Source organism: Mytilus californianus, unplaced genomic scaffold, assembly GCF_021869535.1.
Source record: "Mytilus californianus isolate M0D057914Y unplaced genomic scaffold, xbMytCali1.0.p SCAF_10, whole genome shotgun sequence".
NCBI classification, from domain to species: domain Eukaryota; kingdom Metazoa; phylum Mollusca; class Bivalvia; order Mytilida; family Mytilidae; genus Mytilus; species Mytilus californianus.
In genome coordinates this window covers 73,724,812-73,746,926 of record NW_026262582.1, presented here as the reverse complement: position 1 = coordinate 73,746,926, position 22,115 = coordinate 73,724,812, and the positions used below count along the sequence as shown (strand labels likewise).

General features: G+C 31.3%; 1 protein-coding gene and 1 long non-coding RNA gene across 13 annotated transcripts in view; one reads left to right on the top strand and one right to left on the bottom strand.

Moving 5' to 3' along the window:
* Window positions 1-1,709, top strand: part of LOC127718513 (uncharacterized) — a 150,120-nt gene extending 148,411 nt beyond the window's left edge. For all 12 annotated transcript variants that reach the window (XM_052224571.1, XM_052224576.1, XM_052224569.1 and 9 more), the window contains one exon: window positions 220-1,709. In XM_052224571.1, coding sequence (XP_052080531.1) covers window positions 220-782 — 563 coding nt within the window. In that variant the 3' untranslated portion in view covers window positions 783-1,709. The remainder of the gene's footprint in view (window positions 1-219) is intronic.
* Window positions 1,710-17,091: 15,382 nt separating this feature from the next.
* LOC127718511 (uncharacterized) lies at window positions 17,092-20,188 on the bottom strand. Its single transcript, XR_007989866.1, has 3 exons — window positions 20,107-20,188; window positions 19,223-19,316; window positions 17,092-18,338 (listed from the first exon to the last, which is right to left on the bottom strand). It is a non-coding gene; the product is annotated as an uncharacterized LOC127718511 (long non-coding RNA).
* Window positions 20,189-22,115: the final 1,927 nt, after the last annotated feature.

Below are 22,115 nucleotides of genomic sequence, written 5' to 3'. Positions count from 1 at the left end.
TCATCTTTTTTTCCAGTTACTAATTCAAATGTTCCTCTCTTCATCCAAGTCTAATCACTTTGCAACACCTATATAATATTTTTCAGTCTTGGATTTATTGTAACTTGTTTTTGCCCTTAATATGCATGAAATATTTGCCATAGATGTTAAGGAAGCAGTAATCAATCATAACCTTTATGTTATTTGACCATAATGATTCCGTCTTTCCTTTATTTGTAGCCTGTATAGACAGAAAGGATATTGTGTTTGTACTGGATTCATCATCGAGTGTCGGCAAAGATAATTTCCAATATATGTTAGATTTCGTGAGAGCATTAGTAGAAGAAATTGGTGGCACTTCAAACGAACACAGGTTTGCCCTTATAACATACAGTACAAGAGTCAACCTGGTTTTCAGCCTGGGAAGATATTCTAATGGTAATGTAGCTAAGGTAATTTCTACAACACGTTATAAAGCCGGCTCAACAAATACTGCTGGAGGTCTACGCACTGCAGCAGATGTGTTGAAAATGAGCGGTGGCAGAAGTTCCGCGGAGGACATAGTAATTCTGTTGACTGATGGACAGTCTAACCTCAATTCCAGGGATACCATACCATCAGCGGAAGCATTGAAACAGAAAGGTGTTAAAGTTATAACTATTGGTATTAAGATTTCTGATACGGACGAAATTAAGGCTATAGCTTCTAGTGAAAAGGAGGTTTTCATAGCTAAAGACTTTCAATCTCTTACAGACATTAAACAGGAAATATCTGAAAATTCATGTCAAGGCAATGGAAGTTAGTTTAGTGTGTAATAGTTCTATTTCTAACATTTAATGAAATTTTTATAACATTTTTTAATCTATTGTGTAAATTAAAAATTCTACAGAGCTTGTGTTACTTGTATTCATATATGTTTATAATAAATTGAGCATCTACGCCTATATTTTTTGTCTATCTATCTATTAAGATTATCATTAACATTGACATGATGTTCAATTCTTTCTTTGGACTTATCAATTTTTTATATAGAATTTGCTTATCCATTTGGATTAAAAACATGTAAAAATCTGATCAAATTGATTATGAATAATAAATATGAAACACACACAGTACAACAATCTGAATTCAAGGGAACAGATGCAGTTGACAAAATAGAAAAAAAAACAGTTGTGCTCTGCTGCTAAGTCTAATTTGTGGATGGAGTTATTGTAATTAATATAATGAATGAAATAATTATTATTAGCGATTACTAAATAACCTTTGTTTGCTTATATACTAATGAAGAATATAACAACCTGTTAACTCTTGTGTAATGTTTATTTTAAGGCTACATTAAATTCATTTGTTGTTTTTATCTTGCTGTAACCCTGATGAAAATAGGTGCAAGGGAGAAAAAAAATTTCCAGATTAAAATAATTATTGGATTTATTTTTTTCGTTTTTTTCCTAGGATTTTTCTTTTGAATTAAAAATGGCAGAATGATTTAGTGTGGCCTTATAGAAAATTTCATCATTTCACCTGTATCTTTTCATTAAACTGTGATGTATAATTGTCATGAAATTATAATATATATAATGTTATGCATATGCTTATCATCTACTTAAATGATATATTGAATGGAAAGTATTTAATTTCAAAACCTTACTTAACTGATTTTTTTTTTAATTAGAACTTTTAAAATTTGTACATTATCTCAGACTCCTATCAAAAATCTTTGGCAATTTATTTACAAAATATTTTTGTTATATACAAGGTACAGTCATATCTGTCCCATTTAAAAAAAAAAAGATTATTAAGCATGTAATAGTTAATTTTAAAAGAAACATGAATACTGTATTGTATATTTTCAGCTGTTCTTAGTGCAGTATTTTCACCCCTCTTAATTTTGTAGTGTCAGAAGATATACAAAATTTTCTTTGTTTTTCCTTTGTTTTTTGTATCATTTTATGCATATGCTATTTATCACATGATTGTCATGTGACATGTTGCATTGAAATATTTTATGATGTATGTATTTGTTTACCAATCATTTTTAATAAATTTTACAAAAATTGTGAGTTAGTTCATTCAAAGATGCCTCAGTGACAAAGGTAACAAGCTTTGGTGAGGGCTATTCCATTAAAATGTATGTGGGAGGGTAGCAAGGGAAGTTTAATTATTGAATGTGGGTCGTGTCATCATGGGTCTTTTTTCAGTATGCATCTTTTACAATTATGCAAAATTATCTAAAAAATTGTTCTTGGTTGTAGGGATATTTTGAAAGTCCCTTCCTACCCTCCCACATACATTTTAATGGAATAGCCCTGATTGTACACTGATTGTATACAGTATGTGATTTGCCTACTGTTGAAGGTTGTTAGGTGATCAATAGTTTCTTACATTCACTTCAATTGGACAATTGAATAGTTGCTTCATTAGCAATAAAACCAAATGTTCTTATTTTTAACTGAAGGGGTGACTGAAGCCATATTAATTACATGTAATTGAGTAGATGTTCCACCAGAGATGAAGTTCAATAGGATATTTCCCCAACAAGGTTATTTTAGAACCAATGATGAAAATGAATTAAATGTGGGGACCTGCAATCGAGGAACTTTTTATGGTATTTTTGAAACTACAATTGTAATTTAAATGTTTAAACAACCAAAAACATCTGTAATTCTGGAGAGATAGGGTAATGTTTTATCCAGCCAATATAAAAATAAGGAGATAGGTATGATTGCCAATTAGACAACTATCCACCAAAGTTCAAATAAAGTGGGTGAAGCAATTATAGGCAACCGTACGGCCATCAACAATGAGAAAAAAAGGCCCTGACATGAAAAATATGAAACAATTCAATTGAGAAAACTAACGGTCTAATTTATAACAAAACAATTAATGAAAAACAATATGACAGACATGAACCAAGGACAACTACTGAATTACAGGCTCCTGACTTGGGACAGGCACATAAAAAATATGGCAGGGTTAAACATGTTTGTGAGCACTCAACCCTCCCCCTAACCAGGGACAGTGGTGTACCAGCACAACATAATAACAAACTATAAAAATCAGTTGAAAAAGGCTTAACTCATCAGATCAATACAAGATTCCTTCAGATTTAAAGATATTTCACATCAACTTGAAACATATTCATCAAGTTCAATCAACTTCAATGTGAGGTGAACACTCAAAATATTTGACAAATTAGGATTTTGACCAAATTCACGGTTCACTGAACATTGACATAGGATAGTGTGAATGGGGCATTATGTCCTATGGTCACATATTTTTGCTTATTGCCTGTAATGAAAAAGTAGGTTATTACAACAGAAAATCAAGCTCTGTAGAAGATTTGTTCAACAGTTGAAACTCTTTTTTAATTGCAGTTATTGCCCTTTAATGACGATTTTTACAATTGTTTTACATTTTGCCTTATATGATAAGAATCTTAATAGATAAATAGAAACTTTGAATAACAAAAATGATCAGCAAGGCAAGATCCACAAACAAATCAAATTTATAGTTAGTAGACTGTAACTCTTCATAGGAGTGATTGCCCTTAATGAAGATTTTTTTTACCCTAGCGCTCTTTTGTGTTTCGAGCAAAAGAGAATAACTAAACAGACAAAATGATCACCAATACAAGATCAACAAAAAAGAAATTGTTGATCTTGTATTGGTGAATTGTAATGAACTTTATTCTTGTCTACAATGTTGGAGAGAGTCCGTTGTTGATTATGCATATAGACCTAGGTGAGCGACACAGGCTCTTTAGAGGCTCTAGTTGTAAGATGTTCGGATTGCTTGGGTTTTTTCCGATGATACAGGGTAAAATATTTGCCCCATATCACACACTTTTAATTTCATAGGAGACTTCAATTGCTCATAAAAGATCATCACCAAAATTTAAGCCGATTCTAGATTTCTTTTCTTACGATTTGAGACCCAAATAATGCCAATGCTAAATATAAGGTAAAAACCCGAGTCAGTCTTTTTCCCGCCATTAAAAATCACTAGAACAAACTAAACATCAGTTGGAAAGAGCTCAACTGGTCATTACTGTACTTAACACAAAAACAAAAGACACAAAGTATCGATCTAAGAGGACTTTGAGATACAAAACACAGGACAAAAACAAAAGACACAAAGTATCGATCTCAGGGGACTTTGAGATGCAAAACACAGGACTGGTAAAACATTGTAAGGGAGCGGGCATTATCGTTTAACTTCACTTTCTGTTATATAGATAACATCTTTATATCGAACAATCGAAATTCTGATGACTGTTAAATGCATCTTCCCCCAATGAATTTGAAAAGAAAACCACAGATACAATTAAGTCTGCTTCATATCTTGACTTGCATCCAGAAATTGACAATGAGTGTCATTTGAAAAACTAACTTCATAACACAAATGATTATGATTAAATTTCTCATTGTGAACTTTCAATTTCTGTGTAGCAGCATTCCAGCAGTGCCTACATATGGAGAATGTATCATATTTAAGATATTCCAGGCCTTTCATTTCCTATCATGATTGCTCCATAGAGAGTGATTGGTAACAAGCATCAATGGTTTCAAAAGGTAAGGTAGAGATCATTCCTTCGAAAGTGTAACGGACACAATATTAATCACGATATAGTTAACCGTTATGGAATATATGTGGATATGTTCTAATTGTAACCACAATCACAAGATTTTCAATTGCATGATAAATACGCCGGATCCACCAATGAAACAGGAATATCTTACATTTTGGAGCACCTGCGTTCGTCCCTGATTTTGGTGGGGTTGCGTTGCTTAAGGATGTTCGCTCCTCTGTTTAAAAATAACAAGATTTTTAAATGATTGTTATAAATTGATAGTATATAAATAACAGAAATTAAAAAGCAGAAAAAAATGATAGGTCCGTGACCTTGTTTTCGAGATATAATCAATTCTCAGATCTGGACATCCTGGCATTTACATTTTTCAAGGGGTGATGCCAATAGGAATCCTCTAGATTTTTCATCTATTTGAAGGTGATTACTGATTATTTATATTGCCGATTATTTTTTAACCAGAGGATATAGTATGATAAAAATAAAAATGGAGATATTATATAGTGTCTTTAACAATATTAAAAGAGTAAAATTACTATATTCAACTGGTGTCGATATATATCAATTAAATTAATTTGCATTGAAGTATATGGAAAATCTAGAGGATTTTTATTGGCATCACCTCTCAACATTGTTTACATAACACAAATGCTAATCATTGATTGGTCAGTTACATGTTGTGATGTCACTGCAGATCTGAGAATTGAAAATTTGGCGGGAAATGATTCTCTCTAGATGTTTCATACATTTAACATTGGCACCTTTTTTCTTTCAAAAACTATGAAAAAATAACAAGGATTTTATAAGATTTTCATAAATGGCTTGTCAAACTACATGTAAAATTATGGACAGAAAAGTAGGGGTTAGCGGGAATTTTTTTTATTGGCAATACATGGATAAAACTAGAGGATTCCGAATATCTGACAAAAAAGTCAAAAACAAGAGTAGCAAACATCCTTAAACTATTTTTTGATAGGTTTTGTTATTATTTGTCTTCGACATTATTTTGATTGGCCATAGTGTTGTCTTTATTTATCAGACATGGAAAAGCATATTACAAACCTGAAGTACAGACAAGTTGTGTCAAATGCGGCTATTAGAAAACCAATCTATCCTTTGGAGAAGAAAAAAATCTTAGTGTTTCGAATAACAAACATTTTATAACAGAAAATCAAATGAAGATGAACATATCAATGATTTTTCATTTCAACCTAACAGTTCTAATTGCTTTAACACAAATTTGACAAATGTTAAGAATCAAATGACTTTCAAATTATCTCAAGTTCACAACCTACAATAGCGATTAAACAAGTTCATCTGCTTATCATGTAATGAAAGTAAGGATACATTTGCTCCATTTCCTTTAGACTTATCTATCATGACATAATTATGCCAGTCACATAAGAACGATAATGGATTTTCGCATGGTTTTATTTGTTGGATTTTGTAAGTATATTCTGTAGAAAATAACAAGAGATGTAAAAGAGAAAATGATGAAGTTACTGATTTGGAATAGTGCGGGGTTAGACAATTTATTTAATATCGAATCCTTTTGTTTTCAATCTTAGGAATAGAATACTAATAGTATATGGAAGAACGCACAATAGAAATTAGTTTCTTGACCCCAATCCTATCCAAACTCGACTATACTGCTTTGTACTCGACCCTTATCTGGACTATACTTAAAAGTCCGAACTAGAAGTACTCGACCAGTCTGAAACAGTCTTAAACCAATCTAGACCTGTACTTAACCTGTTAACCTGTTTTAACCATGCTCGACCAACAGTCTGTACTGTATTCGACTATATCTTAATAACACTCAACCATTTTATTTCTATTTTATCAATCTTAATTTTGTGACCTACTATTATTCATGTTATTTAAACATACCCAATATATATATACCGATAACTATGTCGAAAAATATTGGCGGGTATACAAAAACAAATGTTAAAATGTTTGTAATAACATGTTTTTGTAAAGTTAAAATTTCAATATTGATTTTTTTTCAATGCCCGGATTTTGCTGATAACTATTTTTTTCACTTCACACTTGAAATAATTTATTTTTTAGCAAGAAATTGATAAATCAAACATATCAGAATATCAACGAATAAAAATAACAGAAACAACACAAATTGTACATGAAAAATACAAGATGTATAAAAATACATGCGATACTTCCAAACACATCCTTCATTTTGAAAAGTCCTGAAATAAATCACTTTGAGTTTGTAAATTGATGTTGGACGTAATTTGACATCGATTTAAATTATTTTGTCCCTATTTTAAGTTCATTATTTCGACAGATATATGTTTTAATATTCTCAATCGAGTTGCAAAGTATTACAGTAACTTTTATTTACGGAATTTGTGAATTTGATGTACAAGTAGACATGGGGTCGCTAGATTTACCATTGAGTCAACGGGGAAATGACGAGAAAAAGTACGATTTTTACGAATCTCCAGGGACGTAATTTAATCAAAAATTAAACTGTCAGAACCAACATTTTTAGGTAGAATTATGTTCGAATACCAAGGATATAGTTGCAAAAGTTAGAAAACGGGTCATTAATGAGAAAATTGAACTTTATTGAAGCACCTATGCATTTTATATGGGACAAAATGACACAAAATGGCGGCACGTTACCAAAGTCACGTGATGTCTTACTTAGTTGGATATGACTATATGCAATACTTGTCTCTGTGTTCTTATCAGTTTACTAAAAAAACATGCAATTAAAACTTGAATTGATCATGTCGAAGAAAAATTAAAAATATATGCACTATTACATTTATAATTAAAAAAGAAATGAATAATTGAACTAATAAATCTAGAATATTGCAACAACATGCGTGACATTATGGGAAGCATATTTTCAAATTTAAAACAAATCCATTAGTATCAATAATTATTATTGATATATGTGTGCGCAAATGTACGTGTCGGACATCATGCAACACAAACCATTACTACTGAAAATTAAACCATTGCATCATGAGATGCAGAGTTATTCGGAAGAAAAGGAGGTAAAAAACTTATTGGGATCAATTTGGCACAACTTTTTGGAATTTTGGGTCCCCAATGCTCTTCAACTTTGTACTTGTTTGGCCTTATAACTATTTTGATCTGAGCGTCACTGATGAGTCTTATGTAGACGAAACGCGAGTCTGGCGTATTAAATCATAATCCTGGTACCTTTGATAACTATTAACTACTATTACTTTTTGTACTGAGAAAGTTGAAATGTAAAAGCTCTATACAAATAAAGCAATTTACCATCCCCAAAAAAGAATAGTAAAAAGTGAAACATAAAAGTTGGCATTATGAATTCCAATAAAAATGACAGCAACTATAGGTATGTTATTTTCACTAGTTATAACTTGTATACAGTCGGAATGTCGGAGAGGATGGTTTCATTATGGAAATTCTTGCTACTTCATTAGTCACACACTAAAAACATGGGTTGATGCCGCTGTGAGTATATCCTATATATTTTTGTGTTATCATGAGATATATCTTCAGATTATTTAGAATTTGATTCAAGAAATGTACTGTTATTTAATGGTTTAATTTATTAACCTATAGCTGTACAATGGAACCTATGGGAATGCAACCAGAGTATAAATCTCAATAACCGAAAATTATACCATAGCTATCTATTGTATAATTTTCGCAATTATACCATGGTTTTGTTGTATATGGTATTCGAAAAGAAAAAGAAAGATAGCAAGACCTGGCCGCAGCCGCCTGATTTTTTTGACAGGAACAACAGAGTCAGTGTGGCTAGATTCCACCCCTTTATATTGTTATTACTTAAGTAATCTCGTTAAATAAAATTGAGAATGGAAATGGGGAATGTGTCAAAGAGACAACAACCCGCTGTTTCTGAAGCCCGTGCTTGTTTTAGAGAGTAGAAGAAGCTTTATGTGTAAGGTCCGAAAATGGTAATATAACTGCATGATTCTTATCAAAATTATTTTTAAAGTAAACAAACAAAAATATATGAAATACACAATTTTAAACAGCGAAAGATGCAAAAGGTTAAAACAGATATTCAATAGTTTTTGGATAATGTTTCGGTGTATCGTAAATTATACCATAGTTTTTTTGTTGAAACCCCTCGGCAACCTCACTCGACGAATATGAAACACCGCAAAACTATCCAAAAAATACGAGATATCTATAACTTAGTTCATTTAATGATAACTGATTTAAAGGTACAAATATCTTGGACGTCAATCCATTTAGGTCTAGTTGTAATATGCTTTCAATGGTTTTTTTTACGTTTCCTATTTTTTTTTTTTGCAATCGTTACTAATGAATATTCCAAAGCACAAATGATGTGCGCAATGAATTCCAAGATCATAGTTTTCCCACTTTTACAGTGCAAAAAGTATTACACATTCCTCTGATATTTATTCTTGTGTTTGTCGTTTAGTAAATTTGATTGCTGATCTTAAAACGTTTCTGGTAAATACATCACTTTCACTCTTGGTTGATTAGAATTTGGTCTCTTGTGGAGAGTTGTCGCATTAGCATTCATACCACATCTTCTTATTTTTATATTGTATAGACATCATTTTTAAATTAAAGAAGACCGAATGTGGAAACTATTTTTGTCAATTGTTGAAGTTGTGTTTGATTGCTGTGTCCTTTATGAGTACTCTTAATATTCTGTTATTAGTATATCTGGCATTTTATGTTTGCTGTAATAAGAATACATTTGTTTTCTAAAAGGTAAAAATCAAACTACAAAAAGAATCTAAAAAAGATTTAGAAAGGTCTCTTTTTTTCACTTAACAATAGTTTTTATTATCTGACATGACGATTACTGACTTTGATTTAAAAAAGTTTAAAATGTAATGCAAATTATCATCGTATTTTTATATTTTCATATTCTTTAGAGCTCACTCAAAGTTGTTGGTAAGGTTTGTTTTGCTCATCTTATATAGTGTAGTTGTATTATTGTTGTTTGACGTTCGTTGATTTCTTTTAGGTCATGGTGTTGTGTGTTATTATTGGACTTCTGATTTGTGAATACCCTCTTGGTATCTTATCTCTCTTTTTAATGTCATTTTTTAACCCAAAATACATTTAAATGAGAGTATAATTACTCTAACCAAAAAACATGACAAACCACGTAAACTTACAAACATTAGCCAACATTAATGACTAGAATAGTAGCAGCAACACCCCCCAAAACAAATTTCATTACTTAATTGTAGACTTGAAAAAATGTAATCCTAAAATTATACCATCGAATCGTTTCAGGGTTTTTGCAGAACGTTTAATTCATATCTAGCAACAATTGAAACAGGAGGAGAAAATTCCTTTTTAGCGGACACTATTGAACTTCTCAAAAATGGAATCGGAAAAAGAGACATCGATGATAGTATGTTTATACTCTTTATATCGCATCACATATTTCCCTCTGATAATGTGATATTGAAATATATTTGATCTTATTAAAGGGCATCCATTTCCTAATTGTATGATGATTTATAGGTTTGATGAACCTTTACCTTAATAAAAAGTCGCATTCTATAATGACAAAATAGATATTACCATTTGTATTGAATATAAAACATGTAAAACACTATTTGAAATGTTCAATTGTCATAGTTATTTCCTTTATGTAAACTAAATGCATTTGACACTGTGGTCGGTTTTATCATGTGTTCACTCTGTACCAGAGTGTAAACACTTGTTTATGTTTATTGCAATAAAACACATACAGAGCAAAGCTACAGGTTGCTTCAAACGAATAGCCAGTTTTGAGTGCAGGTAAAATTCCTTTCTGTCGTATAAATTTCAATAAACAACAAAGAAGACAAACCCAGAAAACCTCGTTCCACCAGCAACATAGACTCATGCAAACAATTTTCCTTGAATTTCGACTAATTGCATCGGTTGATATTGTCGAGCTTATGATTTTGTCACGTTTTATGGATCTGGCAGTTACTTATTTTTGTTGATAATGTTTTCATGACATATAAAGAAAGTGAATAATGTTTTGTATTATTTAGGAGACTTTTGGTTAGGGGGAACAGACGAGGTTATTGAGGGTGCATGGGTATGGACAGCAACAGGAAAACAGTTCACCTACACCAACTGGTTTCCAGGGAATCCAGATAACTGGAAAACTGGTGAAAACTGTTTGGAGTTGACTTGGTCTCATGATATACCTGGAAAATGGAATGACCAAGACTGTTCCTTTGTCTCACACTTCATCTGTGAAATGGAGTAAGTAATTTTGATTAATTCTTAATTATTTCTTTCAAGCTATTCCCCTTAGTAATATTTCTTATATGAATCTGTTCATGTAATTGCTGAAGCTGTTGAATATGAGTGAGTTGTTGTAATTAATGTTAGCATACAACAAAGGGACGGGAGTCACAGTAAAACATCAGGGACGGCAATGCTACCATACCTCTAGGAAGAAATACGAAATGCAAACAGCAGTCAACAAGGCATTTCAAAAATGTCAAACAGTAAAGAAGATAGCAAGTGTACACTTAGATACCATAAGCAAACGAAAACACAGGACTTCATGTTCAAAACAAACACAGATGACAATTTTCAATTTCGAATAAGCGGGAGGTTTGGCTAGCCATAAAACCAGTTTTAACCCACCATTTTTCTTAACACGTCCTGTACCAAGTCAGGAATATTGTAGTTATTATCAAATAGTCCGTTTCATATTTTGGCGTTTGTTTTTGTTGCAGTTCAGTGTTTCTGTTGTTTTCCTCTTGTACTTGATGTGTTTCCCTCGGTTTTGGTTTGTGACCCGGATTTGTTTTTGCTTAATCGATTTATAACTATTGAATAGCGGTATACTACTGTTGCCTTTATTCAAGCTTAAAACAGCCACAAAAACAGTTAATATTGGGAACATGAAATGCAAACATCTAGGATGCATTCAAATGATTCGGGCGTCTAAGTCATTCTTGCCCCACAGATGAAAACTTTGAGACAGACTATTAAATGTCTCTTGTCTAGCCTTATGACCTCACCAAATTCATTGACCATTGATAAATGTCAGTTCAGACTAACACATGACCTAATACAACAGTTTGGAATGAAAATACGGTTTTCAGGTAATCAATAATCAGACTTGAAAAATAAAATAGCACATAACAAGAACTTCACTAATAAAAATAGTGCACTTTAGCTAAATTCTAAACGATAAATAAGAGGCAAAAGTAATTTATAGATGTTCAATTATAATACATTTTTTTTATAACATACAAAGCAAATTAAAACACTAAGCAATAGGGAATCACAAGAACTTCTGAAGAAGCAGACGGATTCGGTTGACAGGATTAGCATCGTAAAAATGTAAAATAACAAAAATACCGAACTCCAAGGAAAATTCAAATCGAAAAGTCCCTTATCAAAAGGCAAAATCAAAAGCTGAAACACATCAAACGAATGAAAAACAATTGTTATATTCCTGACTTGGTACAGGCATTTACTTATTTAGAAAATGGTGGATTAAGCCGTTCTTTTACCATTTGTGGCATATGTTTAGTTGCGGGATAGCGTTTTTGGGATATTACATTCTTCATAAAAAAATCAGGATTTATTTTACGAAATTTAGAACATATACGTTGTAATCTCTGATAAACACAACGCAGTCTTTCGAAGTATTTATGAAATTTTATTTGCAGTATAGTACAATATGTCCTTAATTCTAACTTCTTAGTTTCATTCAAATACTGTTTTTTTTTTACATTAATATATATATTTTTCATATCAAACATAACTCACCAACATGGTGACTAGGAAATAGATGTATTATCACTTCTGGTTTTCTTCCGACCGGCAGTAAAACGCTTGCTAAAGTAGGCATCCGTTTGGTATTCCGGGATGTAAAAATACTCAGCCACGTCCGGTCAGAATGGGAATGTTTGAAAATAATTTTGTTTAAATGCAAATATTTCTAAAGGAGATTGTATGAAAAGGTTCTTTTTTTTAGCATACTTGAGTTCGGAAAGCAAAACATTCATAAATCTATATTGTAACATTTTTTTTATATATTTGTAAGACCTAAGTCTGTCAGACATCAGTAGTCATGTGTTGTTTTTAATTTTGTCTCACATGTTTGCATCAAAGCTTTACACTTCTTGAATTAAGTGCTAAAATAATTATGTATGTAAAAAAAAACTGTCTAAATTGCCTGATTTTCATGATCCTTATCATTAATATCAAGATTTTAGCAAGGTTTACCCATGGATGTATTTTGCTACAAGTTGTATTTTAAAAAGAAGTGTATGTGTGTAAAATATCTTTTTATTTTAAATATGGTTCATATCTATTTTGTCTAAAAAATGGGTGTAAAATTCAAATATAAATGTCGATAAGCTTATGACACCATAGGGAACGACGGGTGTCTGTACTAAAGAACTCATAACATACCTGCTTATATATCAATTGAAATCAACGTAAACGAAAGGCTTGCAGGGATTTGAATTTTTCGAAATGTTAAGGATTTTCTACCCCAGGAATATATTACCTGAGCTGTATTTGGCTAAACCTGTTGGAATTTTGGGTAAATACTCTTCAACTTCGTATTTAATTTAGCCTATTAAACTTTTTTGATTCGAGCGTCACTGGTGAGTCTTTTGTAGAAACGTTCGTCTGATGTACATAATTTTGAATAATTGTATCTATGATGAGTTTATGTGCTATTATGCAATGTTATGGCTTACTGATGGATCTTATCAAACCTGGAAAATCTACTGACTACTTGGTTAACTGTACCTTACGGTACAAGTTGCAAGAGTGAATTGTCCATAATGTATGAAAGAACTCGATATAATGAAGGTATAAAAAGCAAAAACATGATATTAAAACTCATAAACGGTACCAGGCTTATAACTTTATACACCAGAAGCTAGTTGTCTACATAAGAATCAGCAGTGGTACACGAATCAAAACAAATTACAAATCCAAGTTAAATAGTTGTAGAGCGTTAAAACCAAAAATTCGAAAAGTTGTTCAACATACAAATAAAACAATATATTCTTGGTGATACAAAAACGGTTTTGGTTTTGTACAGTGCTGAAGACCTTTTGGTATCCAATTGTTGCTCACATCCATGTTATTTGGTCTTTGCTGAAAAGTCGTACCCTAAGCTTGCGCCCACATTTGTATACAACAAGTGTAAAATAAAACCGAGAAGCCTACTTACAAGAATCATTTTACTGCTTTATTAAAAGACATCTCGGAGCTTGACATCAAAGATTTTTAAGAATGAAAGAGAGGCGAAAGATACAAAAGGGGAATTCAAACTCTAAGTCGAAAACAAACTGACACTGCCATGGCAAAAAAAAACGACGAAAAGACAAACAACAGTACACAAAACATCACATAGAAGGTGAAGATTAAGCAACATGACCCCCATCAAAAACTGGGGAGATTGGGGCTCTCAGGTTCCCCGGATAGGAAAGCAAATCCTTCAATTTTGGCTGCTAAATCTCAATATTAGTCACATAAACCTATTATGTCTGTTTTTGTTGCTCACCCAATGTTGTCAATATAACGGGATTCTAAACTCGTATCATACAAGTGGAAGGTTTAGCTAGCTATACAACCAGGTTTAAACCCACCATTTTCATTGTACAATGCCTGTTACAAGTCTGGAATATAACTGTTGTTTTTCATTCGTTCCGTTGGTTGATCAAGTCTAACGTTTAATTTGGTCAGTTTTTATCGACTTCCTCCTATTTGAATTTACCTTGGAGTTCGGTATTTTTATTTTACTTTCATACACATAATGTAGCTTGCATTCAAAGTCGAAATCATACAAAATGACTCACGTGCTCAACAACAATGTACTCACGTGGTCGGAAATAATGTACTCACGTTACTTGGATTTTTAAGATTGTCCTAACTATGTTTTCTTGGCAAAATCTTGGAAAATGTACAAAATGTATATTACTGGTAAATTAAGATTAATTTTTACATTTTTATACATTTTCAGATTCCCAGCCACAGGAAGCATAATTGGATAAATATTTAATCAATAAATGTACAGATTTTTTCTTCGACCAATAAGTTTGACTTTCTTTTTGGTATCTACCAGCTCTGTTTAAGTTGGTAACAGTTATTCTCCTTGACTTCGTGCGAATGCATTAAAAACCTTAGCGAAATATTCAAATTGTTAATTTTAATTTTGCTGGACTAATGCTGGTGAATGCAAGGACTATTTTGTATTTGAAAATATCATTTTTAATTATAAGACACAAAAAAAAAAAACGTTTACACAAAAGAAAATACAAAAAAGACAAAACAACAAAACAAAACAAAACAAAACAACAAAACAAAACAATCAAACAATTTAAAAAAACTAACAAAACAAGCAATCAAAACAAATTTTTGGTAAACAGAAACATTAAGTGATTTCGGAAACTATTCAGACATTTTCTCTTGTGGAGAGTTTTTTGTTGGTTAGCATTCCTCACCTTCTTATCTTTAATAGAATTGAGAATGGAAATGGGGAATGTGTCAAAGAGACAATAATGCCCTTTTTGTATTTTTTGTTGATATATTTGGTTTGTTTTTAAAGTAATAAAGATTATAACACAATGTTGACCGCTGTACCCCTATTTTTTGAATTTTTACCTATTATTTCTGTTTGTTTTGTTCACACATTGTTATTAATATAATGGAATTTTATACGACTGTTATACAAGTGAGAGGTTTAGCAAGCTATAAAACCAGGCTTAATCCACCAGTTTCTACACACAAAAAAGTGCCTGTACCAAGTCAGGAATATGACAGTTGTTTTCCATTCGTTTGATGTGTTTGAGCTTTTGATTTTGCCATTTGATTAGGGACTTTCCGTTTTGAATTTTCATCGAGTTAGGTATTTTTTTATTTTACCTTTTATATAAATTTCATAATATTAAACATTATAAAAGGGTGCAGCATAAATTCAATGTAGAAAACTACTGAGCATTGACCCTGTGTTCATAAATATATCAACAGTTATTTCAAAACGACCTACCACGATACACAGATCGTTGAAATTTTAATTGAGTCCAAAGCAATCCAAGGGATCTTGAGGTGACCTATTTGACTAATTTGAAAGAAAAATAAATTTTGAATTCATAAAGGTTTTCTGAAGTAAAAAAAAATCTTTGGGTTACACGGGTTTAACAATCAAAAGAAACTATGATAAATCAACCAAATAAAATTCTTCAAAAATAAAAAGAATATCTTAAATCTGTCAGATAGCAGTTTATAAGTTTTTGGTTTTTTTTAACATATTTGCATTATGGGTTCATATTTTGTATAATTATTAGCAACTGCAAAAATAGTTACTTTCAATATAGCTTTATTTCGATGTTTTGTCATTAATACTTATATTAAAGCTAATGCTATACCCAACACGATATATTTGCTACAGGATGGGTTTTACAAATATGATAATGTGTGTAAATTATCTTTACTGTTAAAGCCTTGACTAATGTCTATTTTGTCAAGTTTTATGTGTAAATTGGCAATTTTAAATAAAATTTATCAATTTCTCTATATTCATGACATCATAAAAACTTCATAGCCGATCCTCATGTACTGATGTGTCCAGTTGTATTATCTTTTTATGTAAAAAGTTAATATTATTTTGAAAGGGTTGAATAGTTGTACTCTATTTCCCTTTAGGTTCTTATATAATTGCTCTCAACGAACCCTCTCTTGTAATAAGTTCCCTAAAGATCTACTCAATGAACGGGGCTAAAATGGGAAAATCAATTATAATTTTTAATACATTTTCATTTTCAAAGGCATAACTCCCAAAGACATATTCGATCAGTTTTGATTTCAAATTATTCCTAGATATTACTTATGTTAATTCTTAACATCAATTTCAATTGAACTTAAAAAGGAAATAATGACAAGTGAGCAAATAATGACGAAAGAACAAATAGTGACCAGAGAGCACTTACGGTGTCATATTCCGTATGATTTATATTGAAAAGAGCGTAACTGTCTCAAACATAGTCGATCGGCTCTGATTTTCGAACTGGTCTGAGGTATCGTAAACCTTTGATATATATTGTAATCTGATGAGATGTGTGCGTTTGAGAACACTTCTAAACGCAATTTTTATATTATTAATGTATACAAGAGGGGCGAAAGATACCAGAGGGACAGTCAAACTCATAGATCGAAAACAAACTGACAACGCCAATAAGTTTCTCCATCAGTCGATTCAATTAGTTTATGTAAAAGATTTGAACTGATTTGGTCATTAAATACGCTCAAATTCAATGCTCTTAAACTTCTAAATTAATTTGGCAATTCGTTTTGTTGTATTCGAGCGTCACTGATGAGTCTTTCGTAGACGAAACCCGCGTCTGGCGTACATAATTGTATAAGCCTGGTATCTTTGTTGGGTTTTAACACAAATGGACACGTTTAATCGTTCATATTGCTTATTTGGCAGACACGTTTAGGAGATGTACTTGAACGTTTCCCCTGTGGTAAATAGTGCCTATTGATAAACATGATACAGGTTATCATTTGATGTATGGCATTTTTATTTAGTAATACTACTTTATTCCGGAAGTAAATGAATCTCAAAGCTAGGATACATACATATAATGATGGTGATTTTATATGCACCAGTAATAAGAACTTTTACAAAATAGACTTCAGGCTACACAATTTTTTCAGATAAAAGTGTACAGGAAATACAGTTGATACATGATCTAAAATATGAGCGGAGAATGATATACTTGAATAAATACAATATGTGAGAACATAATTATATACGTAATACAAGCAACTAATTTTAACTTTAATGCTGATTTTTTAATTATTCATAATTGTTTTTTTATTCTTAAATATTTCTGACAGATAACAACAGAATTAGTTTGTAAGCAGATAGATTTCTCCAATAATAAACATCAATTCACTAATTTACAATTTTAAAATCTCACACACAGAATTTTATGTTTTGTTTTTCTGTACAGTTTGTTTTGGCAGAGCTGTCCACGATGTTTTTGTATAAATATTTTATAATCTTTCATACATTGTCCTGTAGTTAATAATACATTCAATATAATTCATATATCCTTTGACCACACATATTTTCTAAAAATCCCTGTGATATTTTTTATTGGTGTACATTTTACATTCCAAAAACTGATGATAACATAACATATTCTGTAATGTAAAGACAAATAATATATACATAAAACAAAATATCGGACCACGAAAACCAAACTAAAGACACACACACACACACACAAAACGACCGTACATACGAAAGGTATCAATAAAATCAAAAGTTTTGAACTGAAAAGAGAACATAAATCTAAAAATATTTAAAGAAAAAAGCTAAAAGCGTTTTTTTTTTATTCAATGAAGTTTTGTATTCATTTCGTAAACCGTGCATATAGGATGTATCAAACAGGAAAAAAAGTAGTTTTTCAGGGCATTTACTTTCAATCAATAAAACTATCAATACAAAACAAATCAACTATCAAACGATTGATTTTTGGATATTTTTTTTTTCATTGTTCACAAATATATGCATGCGTACTCGCAGAAGAATTATCACAATATAGATCGTTGAGATTGTAATGAAGATGAGGATCAAAACCCATACATTCCTGTGGGTTTTCGGGTGTCCCATTGGGCTGCCCTTTAGGAAAAATGAAGTAGGTCATCTTCAACATTTCCCCTTTCTTTATCCACCTCCAATCACCTTTAGGATTGTTCCTGTTGAGGTTACGACCACCAACATAGTAGTATAGACCTACCAATACAAAACCGTATATAATATCAGCAAAGTCTATCTATCAAACCACGGAATTTTATGTCATTAATTGTGTTATCAGGAAATTAAACTGTAACGAAATACGTATTGCTATACAGCTATTGACATTTACGGTCCTAAATTCTGTCGATACTTATATTTTGACAAATAACAAAGCATGTTTTTCGCAGACTGATTATGACGTCTTCAAACTAAATCCATTCCGTAATTACGAGAACTCTCTGATAATTGGTGCTATGTGTGTTTGTTCTTTCTACTGATCTGTTGAGTCAAGCGCTTTTCAACTGATTTTACAGGTTGGTCTCATGTTACAACACTATCCTTAGTTAAGTAGGATGGGGTCGCACACAAAATTGTTTAATTCTGCCACATTGTCCTAAGTCAGGTTGTTAGTTTTTTTGAAAATCAAATGCGTACTTCAGTTACTGTTTTGTACATTAATCAGGCCGTTGGTTTCCCATTTTTACCAATTTCCCAGATTGGGGCCTTTTAAAGCTTGCTATCCTGTATGAGAAAAAAATGAAATAACAAAAATACCGAATTCCTCGGAAAATTCAAAACGAATAGTCCCTTATCAAATTTCAAAATCAAAAGCACAAACACATCAAACGAATGGAAACCAACTATCATATTCCTGACTTGAAACAGGCAATTCCTTATGTAGAAAATGGTGCGTTTTGCTTATTTTTGAAGGCCGTACAGTGATTTATATCTGCGTTTGTTAATCTCTCTTGGATAATTGTCTCTTATTTTCATATTTGCATATGATAAGTCATAATTTCTTTATAAAACTATTCCAAGACAAATAATCACATATAAGTCCTAACAATAAGCACATGCAACGTTTTGTACTTTTAGCATACCTTTATTCCTTCTAAGAAGCTCATTTTTCACTAACATTGCTTCTTCCAGAGTTTCAAAGATGGCTAGATATCCCCCACGCTCCACGCAGCCAGCCTGCATTAATTACCGAACAATTTACAAGTGTATTAAACAATGTATGTGTTTGTAAATAGATTTCTTTCTGGTGGGGTTCTTGTTATTCACTCTTTATTTTTCTGTGTTATTATTAGAATTATACAATGTTTTATATCTCTAAAACTCTGCTTTTAAATAAATGTAAAATTTCGTAAAGACAATTTTAGTTTTCATGATTTACAGATTGCAGATTTTAGATAATCTTATTTGCAATGTAAACTCTTAAATACCAGCGAAACTGTAAGTTTTCTTCATCGTGTCACGTGAAACGCTTTTATAATATTGCAGCTGATAAAAATCAGTTTGATTTATAAATAACGCATTCAACATTTGTTGCCATTTATTCGACATTAAATATAAGAAATTAGCAATTCCTCATATGTCTCAATATTACTCAGGTTTTCATTGAAATATATTTTTCACACAATAGGTGTTATTCAATTACATGTATTTAATCACGCTCAATATGCGAAACATGAACAAGCTGGTATATTAGAAAAATATAAATTATGTTTTCAAATTAGTGTAATATTTGTAGCGAGAGCAGTGTATGTGTGAACAAGTAATCGATTAGAAGATCGAGATAGAATGAAGCTACCTTTTTTATGGAAAAAGAAATTTGCTTGTGGCTTTTACAAATAGTTTTGTCATTTAATTCCATTCCTAGATTTTTCCTTTGTCCTCGTGCTTTTTTGGATCGTCAGTTTTATATTAGACTCTTCAAGCAAGGTATTGCTATTCCTTACTTTAATGCATTAAAAGTACATACATATGCAGCAGAATCTCTGGCCACATTTTCTGTACTGAAGTAATAACAGCCATCTGCTATTCACTGGTAGGGTGCCTTGCAAGTATCTGTTGAATACAATATAATATGCTTATTTGTTTACAACTGCAACATAACCTGTTATTTTTTAACAACTGCAACGAAATATTTCACTTTTAAATGTGCAATATTGTCTATATTGTGAAATAGCAAACTTTTTTCTAAAAATTGCAATATCGTAATATGAATATTGTCCAGAGTAAATATTTATACTGCACAAGCTTTTGTTGCATAACAAATTTTTTTTAAATTATTTTAGAAATATTTTTGTCACTTATGACGTCGAATTTGAAGCTATATTTGCACAAGTGCAATAAAATAGAATACTGCTTCCTTAATTTTCTTTCTCTAATTCTTGCACGATTTATCCTTTTCCTGACCTGTTGATTATTTTCATTTAATCAACGTGTGATTCGTTATATCTCAGTTCTTCATTGGTCAGAATTCGATTATGACGTCAAATTTTCTTGCTTTCCTCTGAATTTCCTATTGTGACGTCATAAAAAAAGGCGACCATGTCACATAGAAAGAACACATCTTTTTGCAGATCATTCAAACAGTTTAAACAGTATTTTATTCAAATGAATTGAATTGGATTGGGCAACAGTCAAAGCCTATGTAAGCCCTCTCCATAGAAAAGAAGGATTGAGTTTGTCTGCATATCGTTTAAAAATCATTAGAGAAACAGATTATACCACCAAATCTTATGCTTTACGATATTTATCCACTCTTGAAGTTAAATTTTAAATATTTAAAACGCTCGGCGAGCCTCGCGTTTTAAATCTTAAACTTTAACTGTCTCGAGTGGATAAATATCGTATCACACTCGATAGAGTGGTAGAATCTATCTTTCCGTCTATGGTAATTATTATGTTGCTTTACAAAAATGATATGTTTGTATCAGTTACAATATCAATATAACGTTTCAACAATTTTCTTTATAACATTTAACTTTTACACAAATTCCCAATATGGCACGTACTTTTTAACAACTGAAGTATATCAAGATACGTTTTAACAGTTGAAGTATAACATTTATTTTTTCGTTTGGGCTTGTATTATATTTGCCTTCGGTTTTATATGATCCGTTCATCCTATTTCGACTCTTCAAAATTCAAGAGTCTGTCCTAAATTGAGGTATATCATATTTCTTCCAAATACCGTTTCGATTCCTAACATCACTGAAGAGACATTAATTGTCGAAATCCGGATATTGTGTACAAATTTTTGCACCTCATGTTTGCGGTATACCATCTTTTCCGCAAGTTTATTGTTTTCTTTTTGGTATTAAATTAATAATAAAAATCCATTTTGTTACATCTTGTGATCCGTTTATTTGGCAATCGCCAACGGCAGTCAACAGGGTTAAAGAAATCCGTTGTTCAACCTGTTAGTCAAATGCGTATTGTTAAAATATACTTTTTCCCTTTTTTGGTCTTTTGGAAAATTTTGTTTGTGCTGTATTTAGACCCCTCTACCAAGAGAAATTTGTGTTGCATGCACACGTATAAAAATTGCGGTTTTTATCCAACGCAATCATAGGTTTGAACGTTGTTTTCAATTTAGACTTATTTACCTATATTTAAATATATACACCTTTTTACAATTTAACAATTGTAATATAGCAAGTTACTTTTAAACAATTGCAATATTAACATGTCAATTTCTAACAATTTCAATTTGACTGGGTTTTTTTCAACAATTATACTATGACATAATATTTTTTTGAAAACAGCTTTATATAATATATTTCTTTATTAACTACTACTTTAATAATATAATGGAATTTGATGCGATTGTCATACAAGTGAGAGGTTTAGCTAGCTATAAAACCAGGTTCAATCCACCATTTTCTACATAGGAAAATGCCTGTACCAAGTCAGGAATATGACAGTTGTTATCCATTCGTTTGATGTGTTTGGTTTTTTTTTTATTTTGCCATTTGGTTGGGG